The 9,979-nt window shown below is 42.8% G+C and overlaps 1 protein-coding gene across 5 annotated transcripts in view; it reads right to left on the reverse strand.

Moving 5' to 3' along the window:
- The window catches only part of LOC126991322 (uncharacterized), a 72,353-nt gene extending 65,619 nt beyond the window's left edge, over window positions 1-6,734 (reverse strand). For all 5 annotated transcript variants that reach the window (XM_050850096.1, XM_050850097.1, XM_050850099.1 and 2 more), the window contains exon 1: window positions 555-6,734. In XM_050850096.1, the coding sequence (XP_050706053.1) occupies window positions 1,690-6,423 (4,734 nt within the window). In that variant the 5' untranslated portion in view covers window positions 6,424-6,734 and the 3' untranslated portion in view covers window positions 555-1,689. The remainder of the gene's footprint in view (window positions 1-554) is intronic.
- Between the last annotated feature and the right edge of the window lie 3,245 nt (window positions 6,735-9,979).

The following is a 9,979-nucleotide window of genomic DNA, read 5'->3' on the forward strand; positions in this document are numbered from 1 at the left end:
ATTTTCATTCAGATTACATCAGGCAAGAAAAATATCCTTTTGGTAGCGTTGAAGACTTAATTACAGTAGTCAATAATGGCCGAATTAATCCCTTGATCCTCTTAACTCATTCACAAGAATACAATAATGGGCGTTAGGCTTGTTTGGATGTTACACGGGTTTACAGTCTCCTTCACCTAGCGAGGGTGATATTATTCACAAACGTGGCACGAAAAACAGTTCACTGGTGCTCACATGGGCATAAACAATCTTCTTACAATCTCCTAAATCCTTAGTAAAATATATCCTAACCAGCAGACAAAGGGGACGAACCAGGTGGTTACATCCTCGTTAAAGAGAAATACTGCACAGCCCTGCTACTCCGTGGACTAAACACCCTACGTAGTCAATACGTGTATCATACCGAACACACCCGAGACACGCACGTGACAGACCCTTTATCTCCACTCACTTCCCTGTCCGGGGGAAGAGCCAATGCGTGACTGTTAGTGTTTGCACCGCACAAATACAATAATGAGAAAATATATCTATAATATGAACAGGAATTACTTCACCTCAGAGAGACGCACCTGTCCGGGGGAAGAGCCAATGCGTGACTGTTGGTGTTTGCTGGGTGGGGCTACCTACGCAGCCGCTGCCCGCGGTTCACATCCCTCCCCAGATTTAATTCGAACCCTGATTTGTTCAACCTTGCAACAACCGTCTACGGTACTTTACTCGTCGCATGATATTGGTATAATGGTTCCCCTGAATAGCAAGGTGAAAAATTCTAACTAGAAGCTACTATCTTGTGTTAAAATTATGCCCATTATCTCGTATGGAACCGATCACCTACTTTCTGCAGGCGTCAGCATGTATGTCTGTCTGTCTGTCCGTCTGTCTCGGGGGTGTGAGCATCACGCAATAATAATTCAATGTTACTAATAATTCTTACATTAACTTAAATGCTACTTACATTAACTTAACATTACTTACCCATACTTAATACTACGTCCCGGCACTACACGAGATTTTCCTCCCAAAAATAGAATTTTTCACCCACTCCTTAATCCATCTCTTCCTTCATTTTAAGGAAATATTCCTTTTCCAAATGACAATAATCTCCTATACTTTATCAAGAAACCTCTGACCAGATTTCGAACTTCACCAATGGCTCTGGGAAACATCACACTCGATGCTCCCTTCTCATATGACACGACAATATAGTTGACAATGGCCTTATATAACCATAACTCCACAATGTCCCTTGGAGACATGCCACCAAATTCCCATAAATTCTGAGGAAGTTAACCACCCCAGCCAACCTCTTGGTACACCTTCAGTATGAAGCCTTAATCTTAAGACTTCCGCTGCTCTCTATGGCAAGATTCGGCACTTCCAGTAACCCGACTCCTTTCATACTTCATTCACCCTCTCATTCACACAACCATTCGCTGTGGTCAGTGGTTACTAAAGTAATATACGAGAGCTTACCACGTCCTGAAGTAGACTACTACAGTGTGACCCGTGTTGACTGTTAGTTACAGTAAAAGTCTGCGAAGTAAAGTGATAACAACCTCTCTCCTCACTCAGACATTTTATCTCTGAGCCTGGGTTTGTTACTATTATCTAGGTCAGGGCGTGATAATGTTTAGGTAGATATTATACATTTTACAAACTTATATTCATCCCACATCCCTTCACTATTGTCTAACACTCCTCTATGTAGCGTCTTGGACGGTTACGAACCCGTGGAGGTAGTGCTTCAATTTCTAAGTCGGCTTGAAACACCGTGTCTTGGGGTTCCACCACATACTCTTCGCTCCCACTGAACGGTTTCACTTTCTCAGCCGCTCTTTGTAACATTTGTCCCGTGAATGGGTCTTTCACTATGTAACCTCCACCATCTCTCAACACTTCCACTACTCGGTATGGACCGTTCCACTTGACACACAGTTTCTTACACACTCCCGGTTCATTTACTTCTCGTTTTATCCATACCAATACCCCCGGGTTTACCTTTTGTTCTTTGCGTTTTCGATTAGCGACACTGCGATATTTTCTGGTCAATTTCTCCTGCGTTTCCCGAATAACACGGCGAGCGATGTCAATATCGTCCTCTTCACCGGTTATAGTAGGTAATCTGATACCCACCATCCTTGGTGCAGGTCTCGAAAAGAACGCAAAGTAGGGTTGTTGCGCGGTACTGGTGTGAACAGCAGCGTTCATCGTGGCTTGACACGTTTGCAGTAACCTGGGCCATCGAAGAGGGTGACCTTGGCAAAGTGTGGCCAAGATGGTTTTGAGGGTGCGATGGAGTCTTTCGGTGATCGCGTTCCCCTGGGGATGGTAAGGTGTCGTGTAGTAGAGCGTGATGAGGTGTTGCTGGCAAAACTGCTGGAAGGCCTGGGATGTGAATTCGCCTCCGTTGTCAAGGACAATGCTGTGTGGCGCTCCAAAGTCTGTCACGTACTGTGCTAGTGCCTCAATAATCCCTTGGGTGTGTTTGGTTCTTAATGGGTAAAACTTTACATACCTACTGAAATGATCTACAACACTAAGTACATATCTGTAACCTTGACTTCCTGCGATCATGTCAGTCAGGTCAATTCCTACTCTCTCTAATGGTTTTCCTACTGAAGGTAATTCTTGGAACGGTTGTTGTAACCCTGCTTGTCCCTTGAATCTCTGACAAGTTACACATTGTTTTACATAGTTAGAAACCTCAACCTTCAGATTGCACCAGTAGAACAATTCTTCAGCCTTCTTTATGGTTTTCTTTTGTCCGAGATGACCAGACATGTTATGTGCTTGGGATAAAGCTTTCGGTTTCAGATTATGAGGGACTACCAATGTATATTGTATACTGCCATCCGTTGCTTCCTTTACATAGTAAAGAATCCCATCTTTGAGGGTGAATTGCTCCAAGATGGTTTTGTGATATTTCTTTGTTGGGATTGAACCTCCTTCTAGATACTCAATCATTTCTCTCCACTTCACTTCTTCTCTCTGGCATTTTATAAATTCTTGGGAAGTGAGACCTAGGATAGTGGTGGTTGGACAACGTTGGACTATTCTGACTGGTCGTGAGAGTTGGTCTGCCACGTAATTGTACTTTCCCTGAACATACTTTATTTCATAGTGGTATTCCCTCATTTCCATTATCCAGCGATTCATTCTAGCTGATTTTGTTTTCCTCTTGAATATACTAGTGAGGGGTTGGTGGTCAGTTAGGATGGTAAATCTAGTACCCCATAAATAATGATGGAAGTGGCGACAAGCTAATACTACTGCTAGTGCTTCTTTATCAGTTGCGGGATACCTGTTTTCAGTTGAGTTTAATTTCTTAGAGAAATAACCAAGAGGTTTAGCCTCGCCATCACTTTGAGCTTGACTTAGGACCCCTCCTACGTGGGTATTGCTAGCATCGGTGGTAACAATGAATGGTTGGTGAGGTTGGGCTCTCACAAGAACAGGGGCCTTAGCGAGGTATTCCTTTAGTGTTTCAAAAGCAGTTTGACACTGTTCAGTCCATTTAAAAGGTTGGGTTTTTCTGGTGAGATTAGTTAGGGGCGTGGCAATCTTTGCATAGTTAGGGATATGTTTCCTGTAAAACCCCGTCATACCCAAGAATCTCCTAACTTCCTTTACTTTAGTAGGTGGTTTCATTTCAAGAACTGCTTCTACATTCTTTGGGTCTGGCTGACTGCCCTCTTTAGATATCCTATAACCAAGGAAAGTAACTTCATTTTTAGCTATTTCACATTTGCTCAGATTTAGTTTAATACCATTTTCCTTAAGTACAGTGAAGGTCTTTCTCAGTCTTTGAGTAAGTGAAGAAAAATCGGGGGCCCAAATTATGAGGTCGTCCAAGTAATTCTTAATCCAACCCTCCTTTAACAATGGTGATAGAAGAACAGCCATATGACGTGTGAAGATGGCTGGGGAGCAACTGAGTCCAAAAGGAAGTCTCCTGAATCGATATAAGGTTACCCCATCACTAAAGGCTGTAAGGTCTCTGCTATCCTCATCCAGGAGGATTTGAAAGTAGGCTTCGCGCATGTCCAGGGTTGCATAGAAATCATGACCAGCTGCTTGGTCTACTAGCTCCTCTAACCTCGGTAAAGGATGAATATCTGTGGCGAGATGTTTATTCACGTGACGGTAATCCAAACGCATTCTTTTACTCCCGTCCGGTTTATTGACCAACACTATGGGTGAAAGCCAAGCGGATGTCGACTTTTCTATGATTTGTCTGTCTTCCATGTCTTGTAGCATCTCCGCTATTAAGCTTTTTGCCTCCTCAGGGTAACGATATCTAGGACCACGGCTAGGTTGGGGATCGGCTACGTTAATTTTTGCTGGAGGTCCTTTCATTAAGCCTAATTCACTTTTGTCTAGGATGAATAATTCATGATTGTCTAGGATGGCTGATTTCATTTCTGCTTTTTGCTCTCGAGTCAAGTGATTCCATTGTTGTTGTCTTATTAACTCAGTGAGACGATCTGTCCTACTACTATCTTCTTTAGGTGGTACTTGATCATTGTTGGGTAGTAAATCATTGTGAATTTCAAGTAGAGGACTTTCAGATGGTGTTTGGATGGCATTAACAGTTTCAAAATTAAGGCTTTCGAATGTTCCAAGTAAAGTTCCTTGGTTAACTTCCTTGACCCCTTTTGTGTCGTTCATAAAAGGCAAATAAATATTACAGTTTTCATCTACTTTAGTGAGAAATGGCAAGCTGTCAGGATTTATTTTGGGCTGAGAATGAACTAGCAAAGTCTCTCCTGGCTTCTTTGGTACTGGGATAGGTAAGAACTGTGTTTGGTAAGGTTCTATCCTTATAGGTTTGGTAAGTCGGATGTCCTTTAATTGGTCATTTTGATCTAGGGTGAGTGGGGCTGTTCTAACTCTTTCTACTTTCCCTCTTTGTCTTTTGATGTGATTGATAACATAGGGAGCATTTCCCCACACCATGGTGTTTCTGTTTCCGTTCCACGTCAACGTTGCTCTGGATAGAACATCAGTACCTAATAATAGATCTGCATCCAGGTAATTGTTTGGAACTACGGGAGACCATTGTTTATGTATATGATCTTTTCCAACTCCAATTTCTAACCAAACCATGCCAAGAATTCTCAATGGTGAGCCAGTGACTCCTTGTAAGTTAGGAAGGGCACGTCTTTTATTTATTTCACTCCCCAGTTTATTGACTGTTGTTTCCTTGATGAGGGTGTAACAACTACCAGTATCAACTACTGCTCTCATGATTTGGTTATTAACAGCTAGGCTGATAGTTGGTGAGGTATGAGCTTGAGCTAGACATGTTGTCTTGGGTTTTCCTGGGCAAGATTTGTTTCCTCGCCAACAACCATATTGTCTACAATCAAAGCAGGAGCCTCTAGCAGGTTTCCTCCAACACTCTCTCAGATTATGGGTATGAGAACGGCAGTGTGAGCAGTAGCGCTCATTTTGGGGTTGGCGTGAGGAAGCTTGTAATTTCCCAAGTTGCTCTGTTAAATCCTTGATCTTTTTCTTTATTTCATCGACTTCTGAGGATTCTCTGGATGTAGCATTTGATTGTGACAGATCCTTAGGACTTACGGTGTGAGCTTCGGGTTGGGGGTCCTGTTTGAGTGGATAGTGTTTTTGGTCTGGTTTAACTCTACCTAGGGCAAGTGTATGAGTAGCCTCGAGCCACTGTCTTTCATGTTCTACCCTGTCGACAAATTTATTTAGTGGATAATCCTCATCCAGGAATCCTTCTAGTCTGACCCTGGCTTCTTGAGGAAGACCTTGCCATAATCTTCTTTTGATCGTTTTGTCCCGATTAGGGAGCTTTTCTTTGGCAAATCGTGTTTCTAGGATTGCATAGCGACAGATGAAATTATTAACAAAAGCCTGTGGTGCTTCCGACCACTCATAACGTCCCGAGTCGGTGTCTTGCCATGCTCTATCAAAGAGAACTTCCTTACTGAATTGGTTGTTAAGGAGCCCTTTGAGGCTGTCCCAAGTATTACAGTTGTGCAAGGTTTGATGATTATGAATGAGAGCTGCTATCTCGGTACTAACTCTCCCTTTGGCTATTTGTACTCTCCTTGCATCAATTTCACTGCATTGTTCAACTAGTTCAAAGAAAATCTGGAGTTGTGTGGTTGCGTTGAGTCCCTGCAGTTGATGTAGTTCTAACACAGGAATGTCGCGGGGTTTAGTTGTCGCCATTTGACGCGGGGGCGTAGGCAAGTTATCACCTAAACGTTGCAGTACTCGATTTTGTTGCGCCACTATCTGTTTAAGGCTGTCTACTTCTTGTTCCAATGTACTAAGATTATGTTCGTTCTCCTCCGATTTTACTGGACTAGATTTGAAAGGGTTGAAGTTAGTTTCCTCCATTTGTTCCCCAGAACTGGCCCCCCACCTTGAGTGTATGGGTCGATCATCCATTTTTCCGCGACTGGTTGTGGTGAGGTGTAGATTACGTAAGTTTTGAGGAGAGGTTCGATCCTCATAAACCTGCGACACAAGTGTATTCTTCAGGCCCCCACAACTTAGCGATCACTACTCCTCACTCATCAACCTCGTCTTCCCCAATGAATCCTTTAATTATCTTCTTAAACTTAGACTCAACTCTCACTCTTCCAGCCCCATCCCAATGCACACCATCACCACTTAACTCTTCCACAAAACTCACATTGTTAAAATGAATGTTAGGTGTTTTAAGTGATCTCTTGATTCGGTTATTTATCCCACATTGAATTTTCTTGTAACTTTCTGCAGGCATACCTCTAGCCTGGACTTTAGGTTCAACTTGGCAGATATACACTACAGACTGGCAGTTTGTTTTAATTTCTTGATAAATCTCCTTGATGTCATTGAAAATTTCTATTGGGTTAGCATCAACATTTATGTCATTACTGCCGATCCAAAGGATCGTTAGATCATGTTCCCATTCCAAGACTGTGTTCAGACGCTCATCTTGAAAAAAATTGCTGGGTTTGGCTCCAGGGGCACGAAAAATTCTAATTTCAGTGCCTGGGAATTCAAAGTATCTAGGAATTTGACTGTGTCCCACAAAATAAATCTTCCACATGATTCGTGAATAATACACACTCTCGGTGAATTACAACGACTGTAAATCCCACCGCAATATGCCACCAGTGTAATGCGGTTATATAGGGTTTTCCTGGTCAAGGCTCCTAATCCTCGAAGATCTGTTTTTCCCTATTCCTCCTAAATAGTTGGTCAGAAGATATTCACAATCATTGATTTAAGACCTTTATTCTTCCTTCACTTGTGGTAGCGTTGAACTAATTTTCATTCAGATTACATCAGGCAAGAAAAATATCCTTTTGGTAGCGTTGAAGACTTAATTACAGTAGTCAATAATGGCCGAATTAATCCCTTGATCCTCTTAACTCATTCACCAGAATACAATAATGGGCGTTAGGCTTGTTTGGATGTTACACGGGTTTACAGTCTCCTTCACCTAGCGAGGGTGATATTATTCACAAACGTGGCACGAAAAACAGTTCACTGGTGCTCACATGGGCATAAACAATCTTCTTACAATCTCCTAAATCCTTAGTAAAATATATCCTAACCAGCAGACAAAGGGGACGAACCAGGTGGTTACATCCTCGTTAAAGAGAAATACTGCACAGCCCTGCTACTCCGTGGACTAAACACCCTACGTAGTCAATACGTGTATCATACCGAACACACCCGAGACACGCACGTGACAGACCCTTTATCTCCACTCACTTCCCTGTCCGGGGGAAGAGCCAATGCGTGACTGTTAGTGTTTGCACCGCACAAATACAATAATGAGAAAATATATCTATAATATGAACAGGAATTACTTCACCTCAGAGAGACGCACCTGTCCGGGGGAAGAGCCAATGCGTGACTGTTGGTGTTTGCTGGGTGGGGCTACCTACGCAGCCGCTGCCCGCGGTTCACATCCCTCCCAGATTTAATTCGAACCCTGATTTGTTCAACCTTGCAACAACCGTCTACGGTACTTTACTCGTCGCATGATATTGGTATAATGGTTCCCCTGAATAGCAAGGTGAAAAATTCTAACTAGAAGCTACTATCTTGTGTTAAAATTATGCCCATTATCTCGTATGGAACCGATCACCTACTTTCTGCAGGCGTCAGCATGTATGTCTGTCTGTCTGTCCGTCTGTCTCGGGGGTGTGAGCATCACGCAATAATAATTCAATGTTACTAATAATTCTTACATTAACTTAAATGCTACTTACATTAACTTAACATTACTTACCCATACTTAATACTACGTCCCGGCACTACAGTAGTTGATCCTCATTGCTGCCGAAGGCGGACAAAGGTTATTAGTGCGCTAAGGCTGAGTATGACTGATTACAAGATGTGTAATGTGGTACATACATATAAAGGACGATGTAGAGGGTGGATAGGAGGATTCTAAGAGTAAAGATGGGGACTACTGCAAAGCAGTGGTGCGAGATGGTATAAGCAGTGGTGGGATTCAATTCTTTAAGAACAGGTTTTCTCACTCCAGTACTCGCTGACAACACGTTCTCTCACTATCTCAGTCTCTAGAAGCAAACCATACTGATATGGTTAAATCCACGCACATTCTACTTTCAATAAATATTTTGTGTCTCGGCTCTATGCCTATACTCTATATGGCATATTTATATATTCAAACTGTTATCAAAGTGATTTTGATATATTTAAGATCACAATTCTTTATGTCGTGATGCGTGACTACAGAAAATAATAGCTACAGCCTCAAAAAAAAAATACTACCAGCTAGAGTGGTGTCTGCAGAACTGTTGTTGTTGTTGTTGTTGTTGTTGTTGTCAGGGCCGCGAAGATCTGAAGATCATTATGAGTCCTGGGGAAGTCCTATGAGGTTATCACAGGCGTGACAGCTGGCCTGTCTTCTTCAGGAAGGCACAGGTGAGGCGGATGACAGCTCGTTGCCGTGAGGGAGAAGTAATTCAAGTAAACAAATTGAGCTGGCAGCGGTTGCTGTCGGTGTAGCCTTTGTAACGGCGCTCTCGTTCGAATCGGTGATGCCACATTGGTCTTGAACCCGTGTTCGGCTCTACCCGACATCAAATCTGGTTTTAGTCGTGTTTTTGACTATCAAAAGCCAGTAACAAATATATGAGGGGTTTACCAAAATAAGTTATAAGTATGTGTTCATGGGGGAAAAATTAAGAACCCCTGATTTAAACTAACAGTAACAACCGGTTCTCGGGATTAAATAAATTCCAAGAACAGGTTCTTGCGAACCGGTGCGAGCAGGCTGAATCCCATCAATGGGTATAAGTGAGACCAGATGGCCGCACCACGATGTCAACACTCGGAAGGGGTAGATACAGACTGCTGACGCAGGGTTTCCGCGTCAGCCGAATTCCTCCCTCTGTCTGGTGGTTGGTTGATTTGAGGGCAGAGAGGAGGGCGCAGCAGAGAGGTGAAGAGCTCCTCGTAGGGAGAGTTTGGTTAACGGTCACACAACAAAGAACCCACAAGTGATTAATTGACCCCGACACGTGAGTTATAGCTGTATATTTCTGAATGATCTGAATGATATATCTTGCCATTGCCATATTCTGATGTGCGGGTTAAATTGCTCTTTGATGTACGGTAGTGACTTAATGATTTATTGCTCTTTGATGTAAATTGTAGTGACTTACGTATCCCTGATTCTTTGATAAACGTAGTGACTCTCGTATTCCTCGCGGGGCTGATGGCGGTAACAACCATTATGAAACTCCTCGAAGCCTCGGTAAATCTGTTTCGAAAGGCTCTCGCAGATGCTTCAGCCTCACGTCAACTATTTACAAAGGTCAAAAAGTTTATCAGTCAGGTTCTAATGAGTGTTTCTTTAGGTTCATAGTACAGAAAAATAATCAAACTACCACCAGGGTCATAAAAGTACCCATGGAAATGACCTCCAGTCCTACGAAAACCTTGTCAAATGTATGTGCTTGGGGCGCTTCAGCCT

This window comes from Eriocheir sinensis, unplaced genomic scaffold, assembly GCF_024679095.1.
Source record: "Eriocheir sinensis breed Jianghai 21 unplaced genomic scaffold, ASM2467909v1 Scaffold26, whole genome shotgun sequence".
NCBI classification, from domain to species: Eukaryota; Metazoa; Arthropoda; class Malacostraca; order Decapoda; family Varunidae; genus Eriocheir; species Eriocheir sinensis.